This window comes from Meleagris gallopavo, chromosome Z, assembly GCF_000146605.3.
Source record: "Meleagris gallopavo isolate NT-WF06-2002-E0010 breed Aviagen turkey brand Nicholas breeding stock chromosome Z, Turkey_5.1, whole genome shotgun sequence".
Classification (NCBI taxonomy): domain Eukaryota; kingdom Metazoa; phylum Chordata; class Aves; order Galliformes; family Phasianidae; genus Meleagris; species Meleagris gallopavo.
This window is the reverse complement of record NC_015041.2, coordinates 55526024-55549262: the sequence shown is the minus strand read 5'-3', so window position 1 is coordinate 55549262 and position 23239 is coordinate 55526024. Positions and strand designations below refer to the sequence as shown.

Sequence of the window (23239 nt, the reverse complement as noted above, 5' to 3'; positions counted from 1 at the left end):
CAGGGACAGGGCATCCACAACCTCTCTGGGCAGCCTGTTCCAGCACCTCACCACTCTCTCTGTAAAGAATTTCCTCCTGACATCCAACCTAATCCTTCCCTCCCTCAACTTAAAACCATTTCCCCTCATTCTGCAGTTGTCAACGCTTTCAAAGATTTGATTCCTCTCCTGTTTGAAGGCTCCCTTTAGGTATTGAAAGGCTGCAATGAGGTCACTCCGGATTTTTATTGACACAGAAGTCAATTTAAGAAATAAATAAATAAATAAATAAATAAATCACAATTTTAATAAAGGTAGAAGCTGAAAAGCTATGCATTCTATTTCTTTTTTTAATTTTTACATGTATCTCATTATAATGCTTGTACTATTCTTTCAAAAGAAAACATTCATACCTCTAACAAACCTCAATGTGTTTTTCATGTTTGTACTGAGAAAGGCTTATTAAATACATAGTAGAAGTGACTCATACTGCATTTGAAAAGAAAAATATTTTGCTTTTTTCCTGAAGAAATGTATTATGCATGAACTAGCTTCTAACTAGACAGAAACACTTTAGCAGACCTCTAACACCTAACTGAATTGGCAGCACTGCAACCTATGTTAAGGTCTGGGCCTCCTCTGACAGAGTGAAGAAACAGCAGATCTGTAAGACACCACAACAGTACCTGACTTACTGATTTGTCATAGATCCTCCTTATCAAGCAGAATCAATTCAATCTGGATAGTTTTTGCTTGCCTTGTGCTGCCAAATCCTTCTGGATTTAAATTTAACGAGTGAAGCACTTAGCACAACATGAGCATCACGCTGTTTATATACACAGTTACTTGCAAGGACAAGAGAAACACTACTTTTATCCCATTTTTGTTTATATCATGAAAGACAACAGATTCCATGAAAACTGTTAAGTATATTTAGAATAAAAATGAACATTATGATAGCTGCTACTGTCGCACTTCCTCCTTCCTCCTTAGGCTTTCCTATGCTTACAGCTAAAAGGACCAGTACAACGAACACAGTCAACACAAGTTAAACAGACGTTGCTGTTTAAAGCCATGAGGAAACGTGTAACATACTGGCTGGAATTCTGGAAATTAAAGGTTATCTTCAATCTTACTCTGAAATTAAAGATTTGAACACAGACACGTGTGCTCTCCTCCTGACACCACAGAAGGATGCTAAAAGGGATAGCTAGATAAATAGCTAGAAACTGTACTTATTTCTGTGTTCTTTTCCATAACAGCATAATGAATGCAATACAGATCAAGCTATATGTTTGCATGTATGCACTGATGTATAATAAGGGATGGCAAGAAAGAGGTATGCAGGAATTGAAACTGAGTATTTAGAGCATCTCTGTAAGGATTTGAAGTGTAAGTATTCGCATCTCTTTCTCCCTGTTGAAAGTGATCAGATGTATCAACTGAATTATTTTATGACAGACCTAAAATAACCCAGTCTGTTTTGACATTGTAGGCAACTCAGGAGGCTCCTGGAATAAAGCCAGGCAATACACAGCCCAGCCAGAGGAGATGTAATACTGAACACATTGCTCATCAATGCAAGTAAACTGACTGGTGACATGAGGAAGCTACCTAGGCTGCAGATATCATGCAGTGGTGTGGTTCACACTTTTGAGGGCTATGGGACAAAGAGTAAATTCAGGATGCTAAATTTTTAGGAAAGCCAATTTGCATCTCTTCAGGGAGTTAGTCAACTCCCAGAATCCCCTGGGAAACTGTCCTCAAGAACAAGGAAGCAGAGCAGAGCCAGCAGATCTTTAAGAAAGCTTTCCTCTGGGCACAAGAGCTCTCCATGTCCAGGTGTAGGAAGTGAGGAAAGGAAGGCAAGAGACAGACATGGCTGACTGGGATCTGCAGATCAGTTTGGAGAGCAAAAAGGAAATGCACAGGCAGTGGAAGCAAGGACAGGTAACCTTGAAGGAGTATAGGTATGCTGCTAGGCTGTGTAGGGATGGAGTCAGGAAGGCTAAGACCCAATTAGAACTGGACTTGGAAAGGGGTGTAAAGAAGGATAAGAAAAGCTTCTACAAGTAATTAATCAGAAAAGTAACATCCAAAAAGGTGTATCCCACGTAGTGAGCAATACAGGCAGGTTGGTCCTCCCACTGTAAGCAAAGATCAGGTTTGTGACTATCTGCGGTCACATCTATAAGCAAATGAGTCCCAGTGAGATGTACCCCAAAGTCCTGAAGGAGGCTGATACAGAAACCAAGCCACTGTCAAAGATATTTGAAAAGTCACAGTGGTCAGATGAAGTCCCTGGTGACAGGAAAAAAGGGAACACACTCATTTTTAAAAAGGGAAAATAGGATAACCCCAGGAACAACCGACCTGTCAGTCTTACCATTGCGCTGGGAAACATCATGGAGCAGATCCTCCCGGAAGCTATGCTAAGGCACATGCAAGACAGGGAGGTGATAAAAGAGAATTAGCATGGCTTCACCAAGAGCAAGTCAATAGCTCCACATCTAGATGGAGATCAAAAATCTTCATCAATTACATCGACAGTGGAATCAAGTGCACTCTCAGCAAGTTTGTGAATGATACCAAGCTCTGTGGTGTGGTTGACATGCCTGAGGGACGAGATGACATCCAAAGACACCTAGACAAGCTCTAGCAGTGGGCCCAGGAGAACCTCATGAGGTTCAACAAAGCCATGTGTGAGATCTTGCACCTGGGTCATGGCAACCCCCACTATCAGGACAAGCTGGGAGATAAGCTCCTGAAAGGAAGTTGTGATGAGGAGGGGTTTGGCCCCTTCTCCCAGGCAACAAACAGGACCCAAGGAAATGGCCACAAGTTGCACCAGAGGAGATTTAGATTAGACGTGAGGAAAAAGCTTTTTCTTTCAGAGAGTGGTCAGGTGCTGGAATGGCCTGCCCAGGGAGGTGGTGGAGTCACCGTCCTTGGCAATGTTCAAGGGGCATCTGGATGAGGAGCTTCGAGGTATGGTTTAGTAGCTTGTGGTAGCAATGGCAATGGGAAGACGATTGGACTAGATGATCTTGTAGGTCCTTTTCAACCTTGTGATTCTATGATTCTATGTAAGAATGCAGCACAGCCCTGCCAAAAAGGTCTTGGGGGTGCTGATGAGGACATGAGCCAACAAAGTGCCCTCTCAGCCCAGAAAGTCAACCATATCTTGGCCTGCACAAAAGAAGCGTGACCAGCAGACTGCTGTCCAGATGTGGAGTCCTAGATGTTCACTGCAGGAATCTTTAAAGGTTCCTTCTAACTCAAGCAATTCTGAGTTTATGATTCTATGACCTCTCCTATTAGTCTTTGAGGAGAGGAGGAGAGAATAAGTTTAGGACATTACAATTTTGTGCACGTGGACAGATGAAGTAAATTATATATGCATGTCTTGTATACATCCATGTGGGGAAAAAAAAAAAAAATCACTGAAAAACTTGCATGCATACATGCATATTTGAATTAGGTGTTTATCAAAAGCATAGATCAGAAGTACGGAACTATGCATATTTGCACCAATTATGCATGAAGAGACAAATAAGTTGAACAGCATTATAAATACTAATGAAGATGAAGTATGGCTTCACTAAATCACATAGCCACCTTTTCACAACTAATAAACAAAAAATCAAACACATGTTCAAATCAATCCCTTGCAAATGCCTTTCCAGACTTCAGAATGGGCTGACTCAGTCCAGTGTGTGATTCAAAATGGAGATAGTGTTGATGACTGAAGTGTTTGTACCTCAAGCTAGTCTAGTATGCTAGTATTATATATGTAGTCGGAAAATTACAAGCTGAAAATGTAAATTTTATTCCTGTTGATTTTTTACCCCTTTGTAAAACACAGAAGGATTATGTTCTCTCCTTTGACTCACAGTGCAATGGCAATTCTCATCCAGGTGCTGTGCTGAAGTAATACAATTAAAATGCTACACTGATGAAATAATTTAGGACAGAATTTCTTGCTCTATAATTTTGGCCATTAATATTATAACATAAACTTGACTGAATTATTATTAATCATTATTTTAGACATCAGCAAGTTAACAAAAATGTTCACCTGTAACATGAAAACAACCCAGTATCTCTAAATGAAATTATTCATGTGCTTAATACAGTTAACATTTTATTTAAGCATTCATTATCCAATCTGGGACCAAAACAAAAAGAAAGAAAGATGCCTGACTTGTCACTGCACAACAGAGCTGGAGAGAGAAAAAACAACCTAAGAACCCATGCCACACAAGAATGGTTGTACCTCTCCAGTGCGTCAAGATCCAGCAGTTGAGGGTGTGCATGGTACCATTTCATTCCCCCAAACCACCATCCTCGAGCATTTACTAGGAAGAGAAGCCAGTGGGAGCCTAATTGTTCTGCTTGTCTTACTCCTTTTAACAAATCCTAGTTTTATTCAGTAGTCTGAACTTTCAACTATAAACTTATGAGGAAGCTCCTGTAATTACACCTATACTAGAAATAGAAAGAGCTAGAATATTTTAGCTACTCTCCTTATCCAGGTAAAATGGGAATCTGTGAGGACTCCTTTGCTGAGAAAAGTAAGATAAAAACGTCAACGAGGATATAGCAGCATTATTTTTCTACATTAAGAGTCCACTTCTACCAAAAGTTCTGTCTTTAACGTAAGTAAGAACAATGTGCATTTGTTCAAGACAGTATTGGTTATATGTATTCCACTTTAAAACCATAATAAGTTCATGCACTATTCCAAATATTCACAGAAGAGATGTCAAGAAAATAGAGCAGATACATCACACTGTTTTAAACATTTAAGTGTGTAATTAGAACAGATCACTGAAAAGATCAGATCTTGCAAGTGCCTTAACAGATATTTGAAATAAAGAGGGAAGAGTTAGAAATATTAAATTTATTCAGAATAACACTTAGGCACCCTTGTTATTCTGCTTCCAAATACAGTAATGTTTAATAATGGATAAAAGAAAAGGAGGTAAGAACCGCAGCATCTCTTTATAGAATCAGCATTCTAAAAGAACATTTCCTTATTTCATTACTTTAATATAACTAAAAATAATCATGGAGAAAAGGGTAAGCAAATGTGATTCCAAATGATGATGAATTTTACTCTGCTTAATGAGCCTTTTATATAAATAGTTTTGCAGAGAAACATCTGGAAAATAACTTAGAGGGGAAAAAAAGAAAAAGAAAATATAGTAAAATCCATCTGTATCCAGGTCTCAATATTTAGCTTCTAATTTTTATATCTCTTATTCTGGAACTGCAGTGTGCAGTGCATTTAGAAACTGCATTAACCTGAGCATCATCAGGTTTTGCATCTGATCATTTTTGCCTAGGAAGTCTAAAATTTTCTAATCTGAATCTCATAGGATGCCAGAATTATCATCTAATTAAAGACTAATTTGCCTTTTCAGCTAAAGAATCAGCTTCCTTCTGGCATTTTTATTTTAGCAAGTTGTTTCCAAGCTGTTGAGTCATAACCTTCTAAATAAAAATCCAGAAGAACACTAGATCATATAAAGTAAGAATACAAACTGGAACAAGACTTTAAGAACATCTATTTCTGAAGTCTACATTTTATGATAAATTATGTCATCAAGGCTCTTAAAAAGCATCAAAAGTATATACATTAGCCAAAAAAGCTAAGGAACAGGAAAAGAAATCTATTAAGCTACCACTCAATTTCCAGTAAAATAGATGAGTAAGTAATCCTCCTTGATAGCTCTTAATGTATTTTAAAAATACAAAAATTTCTGCAACTCTTCATTCTCCTAGGAGTCAGACAAGAAATCGTATAGCCTGGATTTAATGTCGGCAAAGATAAAGGCATACACACAAAAATCATGCATAAGGGCAGATTACAGTATATATTAACAATCATAGAATCATAGAATGACATGGGTTGAAAAGGATCTTAAAGATCATATCCAAATCACTTGCATTGGATAAGGTTGCCACCTACTAGGCTGCCCAGGGCCCCATCCAGCCCGGCCTTCAACACCTCCAGGGATAGGGCATCCACAGCCTCTCTGGGCAGCTGTGCTAAAGTCTTATCTCTCTCTGAGTAAAGAATTTCTTCCCAACATCTAGCCTAAATCTCCCTTCTTTTAGTTTGAAACCATTCCTCCTTGTACAATCACTGTCAGACCACATAAAAAAGTTTGTCTCTCTTCTGTTCATAAGCTTCCTTTTAGAAATGGAAAGCCACGATGAGGTGTCCTTGAAGACTTCTTCTGAACAACTCAGCTCCTTCAACCACTAAATGCGCTTCATCCCTCTGGTATCACTCCAACATCTCCACATGTTTCTTGTAATGGGGACCCTAGGCCTGGATGCAGTTGTCCAGATGGATTCTCAAAAGCGTTGAGTACAGGGGAACAATCACCTCCCTGTACCTGCTGCCACCTCTCTGTTGATGCAGCCCAGGATACTGTTGGCCTTCTGGGCTGTGAGGGCACGCTATGTCGCAGATTTCATCTACCAAAAAGCCAATTCTACTAGCAATTTAAAAAAAATAAATAAATATTTAAAATACATGCATATATGCACAAAAAATGGATGGGATGGGAAGTATGTTCAACATTTGACTTTTTACAAGAATTCTGTAAAACCAAGGAGTCTAGAAAAACTGGCTCTATGCTGCAGCTAATGAGCACATGATATGCACAACATGTTCTTCTTCAGAAAACATAAAATTCTTCTAAACAGAGCTTGCATGACTTTTAGAAACTACAGTTCTACAGCTATTTTTTTTCACTGGGGAAAAAAAAAAAAGCAAAAAACCACCAAAATTCTGAACAACAAAATCAACATAATATGGATGTTCAGTTTAAACAACCTAGCAGCAAAGTCAGCAGGTCTCGCAGGCAGCTGGTCTATTTCGGAGATCCTGGTGTATGTGAAACGTTCATACAGTTGTGTACCAGCATACTTATTTCATTAGATCTTGATGTGTCTCAATGTGTCCTCATTCAGCTGTTTTTATCTGCTACAGCTGGTGCCCAAAAAGACTGCTTTCTATAAAAGCCACTGAATTATTTGCACGTTTCTTTCTCCTGACAGTGTTAGAGCATGCACCAAAAAGCAATTTTCCTTGGCTGCTAAAATAAGCTCTTCACAGATTTTTATGTGCTGTTTCACTGGCACATCTGGCAAAATATAATTGCTTATTGTACTTACTTGTTTGAAGCCAGTTCTAAACATTTCAGAATCCAGATACATCACATTGCTCAGGAAACCACTCTGATTTTTCTCTATACTTCAACCTTTAAAACCAGGGGAATAGCTTTGTCAGCTGCATACTGGAACCCAGTGGAAATGGACTTGCTCATGGGAATGAACAAGTGCTTGGTGAGACCTCCTTTCAGATAAACACAGCTCGGGTAGATCGCATCTGCAGTTTGTTAAGTCTTGTTTCTGGAGCAGATCCTACATACATGGAATTTCCAACTAAATGGCACCTGGGTAGAGAGTCCACACCTCATTGTTTTGTGACAGTACTCCATGACCTACATGGTTTTTTGAAAAATTTTCTATGCAACACTTGGCATCTGCTTTTAATCAAAACTCAATTTACTATCAAGAGCTTCCACTGCTCCCACTGAAAACAGTCTGAGAAAATTTAGCAGGCCACCTTGGTCTCATAAACCTTATTTATCTTTGCATTTATCTATTTATCTTATATTTATCTAATTCTGAGCAGTAGCTCTGGTAACAAGTCTGGATGTTTCTACTTTGTCTTTTGAATTCGACAGGAATGCACAAAATCTTCCCCAGTATATTGCACTGGTCTTCTGTCAAATGCTCTGAATTGTACGACTACTCCTTCCTTGCCAGTCTATCTTTTCAAATAATAAAGCTATAAGTGAGAAAAAAAAAAAAGAAAAAAAAAGTATGATAAGATTTTCAGGATGTAATTTATTTGACAGGATACTTTTCACAAGGGAGCTAAACTTTACGCATATCATGGATGGTCATCTTGAGATTAATGCTACTGCATAGACTATTAAGATTAGCGATGTGCTTCAGGATGCTTTATAAAGAGTATGTCCTGATTAAACCCAGGAGTATGTAATCATCTTCTTTTTAAATTGGTAGCAGAATCCTCGTCTGTATTAGGCAGAGCATGGCCAAGAAGTTGAGAAAGGTGATCTTTTCCTTCCGCTCAGCGCTAGTGAGACATAATAGAAGTGCTGAGTTCAGCGTGGTCTCTCCACAAGAAGGAAGAGATAGACCTATCGGAACAAATTCAATAAAGGATCACAGAGAGAGTGAAGCAAATTTTATATGAGGAAAGGGTGAAGGGTCTGGGACTGAAGAAGTGAATGTTCAGTGGAGATCATGTTCACATACATCAATATCGGAAGGGAAAGTGCAAAGAAGATGGAACCTGGCCAATCTCAGTGGTGTCCAGTGCCAGGACAAGAGCCAATGGGTGTAAGTTAGAAAACAGGAAATTCTACCTTAACACACACACAAAAACCTTTTAATTTTTAGTATGGTCAAACACTGGAGCAAGTAGCCCAGAGATGTTGTGGAGTCTTCATCACAGCAGTTCCTGTGGAGGTATTAAAACCCTGACTGGATAACAGACCTGGGCAACCTGCGCAGGTTGGCTGTACTTGAAAAGAGGGATTCATATTAGGTGATTTTCAGAGGTGTCTGCCAACCTCAGCTATTCTGTTATTCTGAGACACTATCTCAGTGAACTTCAGACTCAGTATCCAAGAACAGAGGTTCTCTTCAAAAGGTATTAGCTTCAGCCTATATGAACATGATCGTACATAACTCACAGATAAAATGTTTCACAGATCCCTCAGACAACTTATTGATGCCGATCTAATATCCACTGCATTAACATTCTCATCAATTTTGACCTGAGATTATACTTTCACAACAGATTTACAAGCAATCTACAGCAAAGCCAACAGTTTTTGCAGTATTATAATTACCTATAGTGTAAAATCTTTTCTGATCTGCATTTAATGTCATTTAGTAAGTCCTTCTTCTTGCACTAATTTACTCAGTTTAGATTTCTGTGTAGCATGCACTCTTCAGGCTACTTAGAAGCTAAAAATTAAGACTTAATCAAATTATTTTTATTATTATCTATTGATTAACTTTCAGTAGAATTCCATATGTTATGAAAACATTTCTTCGTGAGTTGAGTGTCCTAACATGTTCCCTGTTAAAATTTTGTCTTATAATCAATTCTACATAAAATTGCTGCAACAAAGATGTGGATCTAAAGTCATTAGACTTTGGGACAGAACACTGTGAGAAATGTCATTAACATACTGAATGTATGACAACTGCTACAGCTTTACTAAGAGGAAGCTTGGTAGTCCTTAGTCATATTGCTAATTCTTATTATAAGAAAAGTAATACAAGAGTGCACTTCAAACTTCAGCAATTACCTTGGGCATATCTTCCTCTAAACCCAAATAAACAAAAAAACAGTTATTTCATTCAGGTGCTACATTGATGGAGCTCCATTTAACAGCTTTTTCCATTGCTCAGAAGAGGAATACAGCGGTTACTAAGAACTCAGCAGCAGTAAGCAATTGTGGAAGAAAACTAGCACTTTCTCTCTTTCCCAGTAAGGAAAGAAATCAGCAGATTACAAACAGGCATCACAACTAAAGCCTAGCAAGGAATAATTTGTTTTCTACCCCTCCCACTCCATCTCACTCTTCTCCAGAAGAGACTCGTCAGGAAAGCTGATAAGTCTTCCTATACACAAATAAATACAGCTCCACTCACTACTCCACAGTTTCACTTTTATGTCAAGGATTCAGGATTGCTGAAACAATTTGCAAGAAAAAGAAAAATCGTAAGTGGGTACTTTATAACTTTTCCAAATGTTAAATTACTCATTTTTAAAAGCAAGGCCTGATGTCCTCTTACTGAAGAAGAATTCACCACCATACATAAAGTCTTCTTACAATGAGACTGACAGTCATTTAGACTACACACTACCATGACAGCGACAATTAGAGCCAGTTTGGGTGACACTACACATATACACCAGAGAGAACATTCTGAGATCTGGGTCCACATTCTAAATAACTACCAGTATTCTGGGCAAACTGAGATGAGAGCACTGCCAATAGGTCGAGGGAGATGTTCACTTGCCTAGAATTACTAACAGATTAGAGCATCTCATATATGAGGAGCACTTAGGAGAGCTGGGACTGTTAAGGCTGGAGTAGCAAAGGGTCAGGGAAATAAAGAAAACAGAGCTTAGTTTTCCTCAATGGACCAAAAAAGAGAGATTGGGAAAAACAAATTTTCAGGGAATTCCACTTGAGCATATTGAGGAAGAGGGGTGGGTTTTGTAGGTTGATATTTTCACTGTGTGGTTAGCCAAGCACAGGCACTGGTTGCCAAGAAGTCTTCTTCCTTGGTGATACTCAATCAGATCTGATACCAAAGGTGCTCTTTCTAAAAGTATCTGGATGGCCTATTTGAATGCAGGGCTGGAATTGTTGCAGGCTCTCTTCTACTGTCCTCCTGGCTCTGTTACACAAGCTAAACATGTTCACCAGTCTATTCTGGTGAATGACAGTTGAATTTCAGATCTGGAAGACCAAAATGGACTAATTTTAAGTTGCTCAATTTCCAAATGTGAAGAACATGTTCATTCATGAAACACACTGATATCCCTATGGCATACTAGACTTAGCTGCCCTTTTCTTTAACTTTTACCTTCAGATTTGTTTGCCTCTATGCACACACCAAATAAAATAAGACTAGATGTTATTTTATTTTAAAGAACAGTTTTCCCAGTCTTATTTCAATGCATAAACTGACTCTGTTCTCCGAGTGTAATCTCCGTGACTAAGCTTCTTTTCATTCAATGACTATTCATATTGATTAGGATTCACATTAATAGTTTTCCTTAACAATGAGTATGATATTAATTGTATGCAACACCTGCAGGTTATGGTACTTCTGTAATTTACATGGTTTTTGAGAATTACTCACAAGCTATTTAAATAATGTAAAGTCTGTCAACTCATTGTCTCTAGGGCAATTCAACACAAATGTTATATGTCAATCTTTTCAATCTAAGCTAAAATTCATGTTGCTAAAGATACAGGCGTATAACTGAGGCCACAGTGTCCTTATTAGCTTTGCAAAAGATCATACTATTTGGGAAGCACAATATAATTACCTTCTACTCCTGTCTGTTAAGATAAATCCTTTTCTGCCTCACTGGAGGATGTACTGTATTGAAAAGAACCACAGGGTAATTTCTCCTGCTTGCCTCTATCTTATTCTCCGCTAGTTCATCAAATATTTACAGTCTGTTAGGGTACACTGAGCACTGGAATCATCTGGCTGTACAAACAGAGTAATAGTATAGATATATCATTCAATCTCGATTCTTCTAACATGACTTTGTATACATAGTATTCAGTACAAGGAAGCAGAAAATAAGGCAGGATTGCAATTTTGTTTTATGTAGGCTCAGCCAAATTTATAGGATCAGAAAATACTGGAGTGCTATGGCAGAAGAGTCAGGATGACTTTTCATGGGTAAAGTCTAAGAAAGAAACCACCAATATTGAAATAACGTGCTATGATTATTGGCTTCATTTACATTTTAACTTAATGTGATAATAAAAAAATGTAACTGGAGTTACATTCTTGAAACACTCATGCAGAGGTCTTGAAACTTGGTAGTTCACAGTAAAGATGTCTGTGTAAGTGTTTAATCTACCTACCTTGAATTATTTTTGTTCTCTTATTACATGAATCTGTATTGCATCTTTTATTTATCAATTTTAATGCATTTAGACTCAATGATCCTTATGGGTCCCATCCAACTCAGGATAATCTATGATTCTATGATTAAGTAAAACTCCTATTGCCTCTTCCTGTGAAATCCTCCTGTCTGAGACTGTTTCCTTGAAAACTTGTGACTTTCCAGTTAGCATTTAGAGATCAACAATATCTCATCACTATGAGCCAATAATGTCTAAAATTGGAGTATCTAATGACAAGCTGCATAGAATACTCCGCTGCATCTCATTATTGTTGTTCAGCCCTTCCAAAGGGAGCAGGATGGACATTGATTTTTCTTCCCTTATTTCTTTTGCCCAATCTACTCTGTTCTTACTCGGTACTTCTAAACATGCTAAATACCATCAACCAACTTGATGCTTTCAACTACAGGAAAATCTGAGATCGTAAGGACAAAAATAATTAACTCATTAGAAAGCCAAAGAGAAGTAGCCTTTGTTAGCATATTTTCTCCACTCTTACATAAACTACTAACTACTACTAAACATTAGGCAAAAGTGATCATTCAGGGTCCTGAATACCTAGGTTGCTCTCAAGCCCATTGTGCAGTTGATTTCTTTATTTAGAATGCTCCAGTGTTTGAATTCATGGCATCTCATAGACACTTTATCTTCATAGGAAAAAACCTGAATACTAATTGGAAGTATTAGTTTTTCCGTTGTTTACACCATGTGGAGGAAGATAATGCTGGATCAGTCTACACCAGCTTTTAGTAAAAGTAAAAAATTACTTTTTCTCCTATTTCTCCCTTAAAAAAAAATAATAATAATTTGAAAAAATAACAGGTATCTCTGAACTGATGCATTTAGCATAATTACAAAGGTCAAACACAAGTTAAACACTGTATAAATACGGAATTTTTTTTACAAATCCCTTACTTAACCAGTGTTTCCCTCTACTTCTACCTCTGAACTGTAAACAAAATCTGTACGAGAGGTGCTTCAAAATACATGCTTGGTATTTTATGATGTTGGCCCATGATGCCAGACGTAAATATTGGAGTGTGGCAGTAGAGATTAAGCTTTCTCCTCAATATTCCATTACATATTGTTGCCACTTGACAGATGACAGCACAGGGGCAGCCTGATGGAATGGCATCTGACGTGCAAGGGCATGTGGAGCAATGGTGTGTCCCTGAATTCCTCCGTGTAGAAAAAAAGGCACACACTAACAGTCACTGATGTTTGCTGAATGTTCGTGGACACCAACCAGTGGAAGTGAGCACAATGAGGTGGTGAGTAAGCGTGTTTCAGCAGTGACGACAGCATTGTGAGAGAAAAACCATGCTCCATATGACCATGCACAGCTGTCACACCACAAAATGTAGAGCATCTTGATCAGCTCATCCTCGTGAACTGGTAAATTACAAACAGAGAGCTGAATATTGACTTCAATGTGATGGAAATGATGGTGGCAATATTGGAATATCACAAAGTTTGTGGCAGGTAGGGCCCATGAGTGATCACAAAGGAATAGAAAGAACACTACATGCAAGTTTGGCAGAACCTATTGATCCAATACAAGGCTGAAAGTGACAGTTTCCTGGATCACATCATTATTGGTGATGAGACGTGGAGAAACCACTATGAGCCGGAGCCAAAACAACACTCTGTGGAGTGGTGACATGTGAATTCCCCATCAAAGATTAATTTAAAGATGCAGACCTGAGTGGGTAAAGTGATGTACAATGAGCTGGGATAGGGATGAAGTGATCCTTCTAGATTTCCTGGAACCTGAATGAACCATCAACTCTGACCTCCATATCACAGCACTGATTGAGCCAAAGGCTCAAAATTCCAGAGTCAGGCTAGGGAAGAAGACAATCATTCTCTTCCAACAAGATAATGACTAGCCCTGTACCAAATGTGAAGACTGTGGAGTGCATTGCCAGTCTTGGCTGGACTTTCCTACTACATCTATCACATAGTCTGCATTTGGGACCTTTTCACTTTCACCTGTTCAGGACACTGAAAGACGCACTGTGTGGGGAATATTATTCTAGCAGCGATGCCATCTTAGCAGCTGTGCAACTGTACGTCATCTCCACTGGTGCAGATTCTTAAGACTACAGCACACAGTCTCCTGTTCACTGCTGGTAAAAATCATAGAAGGGACCTCCGATATCATCTTGTTCCCACCCCTTTGCCATGGATGTGGTTCATAACTTCTGAATCAGACACTAAATCAGGTTCCACAGGACGTGCAACCTGACCTTAAATGCCTCTAGGAATGGAGCATCCATAGCTTCTCTGGGTAACCTGTGCCAGGGCCTCACTATCGTATCAGTGAAAAATTTCCCAGTGACATCTAAGCTAAATGTTCCCTCTTTTAGCTTAAAATTGATCCTTTCTCTATGTTTTCCTATATTACCTACAAAAATGATTTCTTTCTTATTTATAAATACTAGAAGATTGTAACGAGGTCTCTCCTCCAGACTGAACAAGCCCAGCTCCATCAACCTGTCTTCATTGGAGAGGTGTTACAGCCCTCTGATCATCTTTGTGGCATCTTCTCATCCCACTCCACCACTTCCACACCTTTCTCATGCTGGGGGCCCCAGTAATATGCAGTAGATGTAGTACTCCAGTTGTAGCCTCACGAGGGCAAAGCATAGGAGGACAATCACCTCCCTAGCTACTGGCCACTGCATGTGTTGATGGAGAGCTAATGCATAGTTAATGATAGTGGCTATGTTGAAAAATAATGCTTTGCATCTGAGAATTTGATCTATCAAATATTGCTATTGTCCTCTTTATTAGAAACAGGAAGGATTGCTTTCGGAGTGACCTACATCACATTCTGCCTGCATACGCACTGTTATTAACAGATACTCTACAGTTCTCCATTTGCTTGTGTTTTACTCTGTTTACCTAATTCAGATTTTGTCTGAAGTGTTTGCAAAACTAAGTTATGAATACATGCTTTTTTTAAAGCCCTGTAATTTGTAGAAGTAAATTACAGTAGCAATTATCACAATACACTTAAATCTCAAATTGTTCCATATTGGCATCCTCCCATTATGTACAATGCAATCTCCTGCCAACAAAGTGCATGACAAATCCAAAATTTTCCTCCAGTAAACCCATTTCACTGCCATTTTATGGACAGTGTGGTATGTATTTGTAGGACAAACTTAAACCTTTCAAACATTCATAAACATAGCCAGCAAAAGGATGGGAAATAGGACTCAAGGGCTGTTTCTTGGTGGCTATATCAAGGAAAAAAAAGATATTCTTGAGCAAATCAAATGTTAGGTAATAACCAGCTACTATATCGATGCTTTTCAGACAGAGCAAGTTCAATAGATGTCTAACTACTCCAGTATGTTGGTAATTCTCTTTGAGGAACTATTACACTTGTTTCTGGGAAACTCATGCCCAGAGGAATCATATTCCACCCAATCCGCTATAATTAAAATTGCATTGTGGAGACCTAGGAGTCACTTCTAGATCAACTGAAGTGTCACTTTTAGAAAAGATAAACAACTGTGGGATTCTGAATCAAGTCCCGCAAGCCATATCTCATGACAGAGAGGGACAATACTTAGCCTTTAGAAGAGTGTCTTCAGATATACCTGAATAGCCTTGTTTATTAAGAAATGAAAACTGCATAGATTTAGGAATGCTACAGTGTTATGTAGATGCTGAGTCTAGCTCCGAGAGTTTCAAGAATATTTGTAGGAGTGAGTGCTCTCAGTTGTTGGTGTTGCCTTTTTTGCTCAAGGTTAGTGTCCTACAGGACAGCTGGCAGAAACAAAATGTGTGAGCTCTACTCAGCTGTCACCAGCCAAAGTATGTTAGTGTAACCTAGGCTGATAAATTACAAACATTGACATAAGATGTGAAATACTTGAAGGGCTGTACTGCTTTCAAATACTTTGGCTGTCAGCAAAAGAAACGTACAGAGGGCATGCAAAGCCTTCAGACAAGAAGTAATGCCACAGAGCCTCCACTCTAGCTGCAGTGTTATTTTCCTAATAAGAACAAATATGATAGACAATTCCATCTCCTTAGTGAATTTTACCCTTCTATGCTAACTCCCACAACTACACCAAAGATATATGTAGAAAATACACCTACATAAACTTCACTGTCTAATATTTTGTTCTGCTTTGTGAACATTTACAACTTCAGAAAGACATAGGAGCCTGACCAGCTTGCAGCTCTTATACTCTTCTGAGAATGACTGAATGGTATAATGAGCTGTCTACCATCTTTTCCCTTGCACTTTCATTTTTTTTCCTTTAAGTTTTCTTAAAACGGACCCCTGAACTGTTGGACATTTTAGAGCTACTATTCATATTTACATTCACTTTTAGTCATAAGCACATCATCATAATACATTTGACTTGCAGCCTATGTGCTCATCATCATTAACTGTAACTTCCACCTTGATAATTGTTTTGAAATTCAGATAACCGGCTACTATATGTTATGTTAATCTCTCCTACATGGTTTCTGTAACTTTACTTCTTTAACTAATTGCTCTTCCCTGACTGGCCCTAGCCATTAAGCTATTAGAAACCAAACTTTCAATGATCACTGACATCAGCAAGAGTGTATACCAAAATCTCTAATTAGAATGTTCTTTGAGAAATGTTGGCCCCTTTAAATTACCATTACGATCTTTTCTGTTTTTGAAGCAAAGAACTAAACTTTTCTGGATGAATATGTTTTGCAGATAGACCTGTAAGATGCATGTTAACAACTTATTAGTTACAATATAATTATTTATGACACAGAACAACAGTAACAGTGCAAAAACCACAACACTACACAAAAAGGAGTGGACAAAATCACTGGTCAGTTAACCAGAGATTCACAAGGTATTCACACCATTCCATCAGTTAAAGTTTGCACTTACCAACCTCCACAACACTAGAACAGTTGGGATCTGTGAAGCCTTCAGGACACTCGCATGAATAAAAGTCATCATTCAGCCCTGACAGACAGATGCCACCATTTTTGCAAGGGTTGGAGTCACACAAGTCCCCTGTGGGTTAAAAGAAGAAAAGATTCTCTTAAAAAACTCTGCAGAAGTTATGCACAAGTTCTAAGTATAGTAGACTGTGATTCAGAATGGAGAGGAATGGCTTTGGTTATATTATCTTCTGTTTCAGATATATGAACTCCTAAATCAGGACACATAAGGCTCAGGCATGCCACAGTACTGCTGTGCATGGGCCATAGCAGTTAGGCCAGCAGTGTGCTTTTATGTTGATTTTCTATCAGTCACTGGAAAAATCATCTGTACGTAACTTCAGGATAAAGTTCACCAGTAGAAAGTAAAGCCACTGAAGTATTTCGAGCTACATAATTCTAATGGTAAGGTTGCATTCAATTGATGATGTTTAATCTGGAGCTCTACAGTCAAACTGTGCTTCCAGAAAGGCTTTCACTCCACACAGAGACCTATCAACACACCAGCAAAGATTTGGGCATTCACAGATGTCCAGTGTTCCTCCACTGGTCCACTCTACATCCCAAGCAAGTTTACAAAGTTCTTCCACAACTCATTTGTTCTGATTGCAGAGTGAATCAGTCAGTCACAAACAAAACTGCTCTGCTTCAAAACCATGCCATGCTATGAACTAGCTATGCTTCAAGATTTCTTTGGACATGACCAGCACAGGCACATCAGGTAGTTTCAGTCTTCCTAAATAAGGCCAAATGAGCAGGTTTTGCTAATCATTTAATTGTTTTTTTTTTTGATGAAGACAGCTTCCTACATCAATTAGTATCAAGGCAATCAAAAGCAGAAAGATGTAAACTTTGGAAGATGTACCACAGGGCAGCTTCATATGTTCAGCGCTTGAATGCGTCTTCAATACTACTATTATGTGCAATTATCAAATAGTATTTGAAGCTGCCTTCATGAGGAAATATAAAAAGAAGTGCCTGTCCAACTCTTGCAACTCCTCCAATACCCTGAGAGAATCATAGCTTCTTGCAGTTCCAGAAATATGCTCAAATACAGGATTGAATCAGCTGAAAACATTTTAAATACTTGTTTTGTCACTATGAGATCTGTTCTAATGTTTGTGAGTGAACAGCCCTGTGGATAGCTTCTATTTTCCATCAAAACAGGTACCTAAACATGATGCATTTTACATTTCCATTCAGGAAGAACAATACGTGGTAATTTTGTGTCCATTCTCCAGTCAGATAATTGGAAGCAGTCCCAAAGAATGCCCTTTGTGCGACTTAACTTTGTACTTTTTCCTCAGAACTTTAAATACACATTTAGATGACTTTTTTTTTTTTTAAACTATCACAGACTTCATCTTGTAAGCCAGATTAGTGAGATCTATTTCCATACTTTAATTTCACAATATAACGTGACATAGCATGACATAAACCATGGAAATACAAACCACAAAGCTTAATAGCAGATCTCCAAAAGCGAATTTCCTAACATTTAAATGTATTGCGCCAAAATGTAGTACTACCTGGTACCTCAAATCTTCTAAGTATAATTATATGGTATATAATCCTGCAAGTAAATCAAAGTCATTGCTGCTCAGAAATGCAAATATATGTTTGTTTTTTCTCCAAATAATTTTATTTATTACAAAACTGCACCATTTTCCAAGTAACATATTCTATTTCAGAATGTTGTTGTTGCTATTCTACAATATGCTCAGTATCATTTTTAGAAATACCAGCAATTTGTGCACTTGTTTTGTTCTGCAACAGTTTTGCAGATACAACTTTAAGCAACATCTACAGATGGGCAATTATTAAAATCTAAGGAATATATTACTTTGTATATTTCTTGAAATCAAAAATTTGCCTTTTGCCGTGCAACTGTAGAAAGAAATATACAAAATTCATTTTTATGTCAGTAGTAGTAACATTTTGTATATGTTTTGGGCTACAGTAATAGTGAGGAGGCCCAGAACATTTCCTACACCTCACTGGCTCACAGACAGCAGATCAATGCCTCATGCATTGTCTAAGAATCACTTAAGTAATTTAACTGATGTATGAAACTTTATAAATTCTACACATCTGTGGAAAAAAAAAATCACTTGTTTTTTTTATTGATTGTTAGTTCTTTAAATTTCAATCTGTCAACTTTAAATTACCTTCATTACAATGATTTGTCATACATCTATCTTTTTGATATTAATACATATGTCTTGAATATTGTCCAGCTAAAGTTGACATAAAGCTATTTGAAAAGAATCAACAGCATCTTTCTACATCATATGACTACATCATTTTCCTCCCTCTCTGAATCTAAACAAGTCGAGACTTCTCAGCTCAGTGCTCATTTCATTATTTGGTCTGCCACGGATGTTTGTTTTAAAATTCATATGACTTAGGCATTTTAGTCATGAAAAAATAATCACTATGAACTGACTGCTCTGAAAACTATATTCCCTTGGCTTTAATTAAATAAATAAATTAAATAAAACCTAGAAGGGAAACACTTGTTATGTTAATCCTTATGGATATTCTCATTAAAATGAGAGGGAACACATTTATTAATTTTTTCCTGACTTCTTGTTCCCCTGATCTCATTTATGCAACATGAAAAAGAATATGAAAGATAAAAAGATAAACCACTGTATTCATCTGTATGTTTTATATTGATTGACAAACCAAACAAGTTGTTAATTTTCCAATGCAGTTCTAGAATTTGCAATCACCCACTACAACCACAGCATTTATGCTAAGCTGTGTTGTTTCTATTTTTCTGAAAATTTGTGTGGGCTTTTTAAATCTGAACTAATCTGACCTACAATTTAGAGGTAATAAAGCTGATGTTATCCTCTAACAGTAATTTATTTCCATGTTCAGGAAGTAAATGCATTAAGCGCTCTTCTCACCCAGCCATCTTGACCCAAATTCTGCTGTCAGTTACTGGTATGAATTTGTTGTTGCCATTAAATTATACAACAGAAATAAAAAGAGTGCAGCATACCTCTGAAGAAAATTGGACTATCAAAAAGAGTGAACATAAACAATAACATAAGCAGTGAATACAAAAAATATTTTTGGAAGAAATCCTGACTTTTGTGAAAATAATTTCTATCTTTATTCAGAGATGATCACTAAACAAAGAACGCTGAACTCTCTACACATATTGAATAATTTACAGCAAAATTCTGTTAAGTTTTAATAAATGTTACATGTAAGAAGTATTATTACTAGTGTTTGTATTCACTGCTTATGTCTCCTACTTTTCACGTTTTTTTTTTTCTCCAGTGGTAGGATCTGGTATTATTGGGTGCATAACCACTATGGTCAGCTCAGGACTAACATCCTATCTGTACTTTCATGGTCACCCAGGTGTCTGAAAATTCATGGTCACCCAGGTGTCTGAAAACTCTCACAAAGACACTAAAATATCTAATATCCATGCTCTCAGGGAAATGCAACATTCAACTTTTCGGTCCAGTTATCAATGACATCAGCTATCAGTGGATCTATACAAGAAAAAATCTTAACTGTTTCTAGTCAGTTTTACAGTAGGATTACAAATGGCATATGCTTTTGTTTCATGTTACTGTTTTAAATGACCGTTTGTCTAGAGTGTGGCAAGCTTAGTTTATAACATTTTTGCTATTTTATAGTTGAGTTAACAAGTAATGAGCATGCAACTCCTCCATAGCTTCTGGAAAAAAATCACTGGAATGTCAGAACATCTGCAAAGACTGTCAAAACAGATAAAAAAAACACAATAACAATTTTTGCAACCCTGTATCATTCATATAACACTAAAGAGGGAAAATACGTACTCTGGACACCAATGGTTGAAATAAAATCAGCATGACATCAAATATGATGCTTTCAGAGAATCATATGTCTGAGCAAATGCACAGAAACAAGCAAGCAGTATTTCTGCGTAAGACTAGACATAAAATCTCTGCAAACTTGCATGTTCAAATTAGTAAAACTCACTTAAAATGTTAGTACTCTTATTTATGACTTAGTGCTTGTGAAATTGTGCAGAACAAAATAAATGTCACCTTTGAATCAACAATATTCCCCTCAATTTACATTTTACACCTCTTGAGAGGCCATTTATACTGAAATATTGAACACTAATTTGTTATTCTACTCACTTTGATGTACAGGATTTGATTTTAAAGGCTCTGCACTTACGAAAAAAAGCTTATATGTGTGCACTTTGTTTTAAGAAACTGATAAAAGGATTTGTTACCATAAAAGTACTGCGTTGCACATGACACAACCTTTAACACAACAGTAGTTTCAGAATTTAACCACAGAGTCACTGTAAATGGGAATAAAATAAAGGGAAGAATTATATCCTTAGAGCAATTCTTGCATTACTGTACTTTGAGCTAGTACATAGTGAAACATAATACACTGTTTGCATGAAATTTTATAAATTAAACAGACACATTATGCAAAATACTGCTATTTAAAAACAAAAAGTCAAAAACAACATGAAAAGAAAATCATAGCATGCATTATAAAAAGAAATGTTACGAAAAGGGTCCAATAAAAAATACAGGTATGAAGTAAAAATAATTCATAATTTTTCTGTGTCTGGCTAAACACGCACTTTCTATTATGCAGCAATTCAAGCATTAAGGTAATGTCCCAGCTGTGCATGAAAATTTTTTTCTAAAAGTACTGCTGCCATTATTTCATTCTAGGGAATCTCTCAGACTGTAAATCTTACAAGGTCAAACTTCTGAGATTTGGTGCAAGATGTATAGAACAGAACTAAGGAAAATAAGTTTGCTTCTCTACAAAACTGCCCAAACTCACAACCACTCTGAATTTACTTTTTCTAGGGTACCATTCTTTGAAGTTTCATGTTTTATGTGTAGGTATATAAACCATATAGGTGTATATGTATAGTTCTTTCTTTTTGCATGACATCCTGCATGGATGAGTTAAAATTCAAATTATGTCAGAGTGCATTGGACTGAGGAGCAAACACATATTTAAGTGATCAGATTATGCATTTTCAGGATTTGCTCTTTTTTCCTCACATCTTCACCTTTTAAAAAACATTCTTAAGGCAAATAAATCTTGGAATCATTTGTCCATGCTGTCTTTGGAAATCATGATTGATTAAGAATAAAAAAGCAAGACAGAAAGAATAAAATGAAGAACAAAATTTCGAGTACATACTCGAAATCAGTATTTTACTGAAGAACTCTCACTCCTTCTCAAAACTCAAAACTCATTAAAAACATACAACAAAACTGAAGTAAAAAGGTTAAATTGTCATTCTCTAGTAGCAATTAGGCTTGTCTGCCTGCTTCTGTCCATGAAGAATAACTCAATTAGTGACATGATTTAACTCGTATTAAATGCCATCACTGAGAAACCATTCTGTAAATCCACGCTACTTCCTGACATATCTTCACATAACCATTCTCAAGCCACACTCTTTAAACAAAATGCTGAATGTATGACACGCTCCTTTCCACAAGCAGGTATCCACTGGTGGAATAACAATTGCAAAGGATTTGACAAACTTTACGTTTCCATATAGAGCACTTTTGATCCTGTAAGACTCCATAAACTGCTATATGAAGCTCTACTGAATAGTGCAATACTTTGCTTGACAGCAAAGGACAACTTGAAAGAAGGAATCCAGCTGCTGTATATAAATAATGCAGCACATCATGATGGTAACAGTTAGCCCATCAATCCTTGACAAGAACAGAAATTCAGAGTTTACGGATACAAGTTTTCTGATATGAAGACTAAAGAACATGCACTGTGCAAACCAAGAAGTACCATCCACAACCATAGGCATGCATTAATTTGTAAAGCACTCTCAGTTGTTTTGCTGTAAAATTACATAGTTCAGTCAGTTACCATTACTACTTGTGAATCAACTTGCTATCACAGGTCACTAATGACTGCAAATGAGAAAAGAAAAAAGAATCACTCTGTCTGTTCCTGGGACACATCTATTTGGCAAAAACTCGGGTACAGTGCCATGAATCAGGGACAGGAGAAGCATCTGAAGCACTACTCACAAATTCATTAGCCTGAAATGATTATAATTTTCTTCAACTACCTTTTAATACATAGAATGATAACTGTTATCATTTCTGGCAGAAGTGCTACTGTAAGAAACATCTGCTTGAAAAAATGAAAAAAAAACATGTCCTAAAAAAAAAAAAAAATCACATGGACACAGATCACAGATTTCAGAACTGGAAGAAAAAACAGTGAAAGAAGAAAGGCAGTGTGTTTTTGGGAACATTTTCTTCTGTAATTTAAAAGCACAGCATATTCTGTGAAATAGAAAGTATGAAAAAGCATCCTTATTTGTCATTTGACATCCTGTACATTAAATATACCCATTAATGTATTATATTATATATATATATATTATATTATATTATATTATATATTATAATGTATGCATTATATACTGAAGTAGTGAGATTTAGAAAAATTTACACTGAAGTGTCAACGGTTTACGGGCTGGTTCGGCC

General features: G+C 37.1%; 1 protein-coding gene across 1 annotated transcript in view; it reads right to left on the bottom strand.

Moving 5' to 3' along the window:
* The window catches only part of EDIL3 (EGF like repeats and discoidin domains 3), a 224372-nt gene that overhangs the window by 175869 nt on the left and 25264 nt on the right, over positions 1-23239 (bottom strand). Inside the window, exon 2 of the mRNA XM_031557441.1 lies at positions 16663-16791. Coding sequence (XP_031413301.1) covers positions 16663-16791 — 129 coding nt within the window. The remainder of the gene's footprint in view (positions 1-16662; positions 16792-23239) is intronic.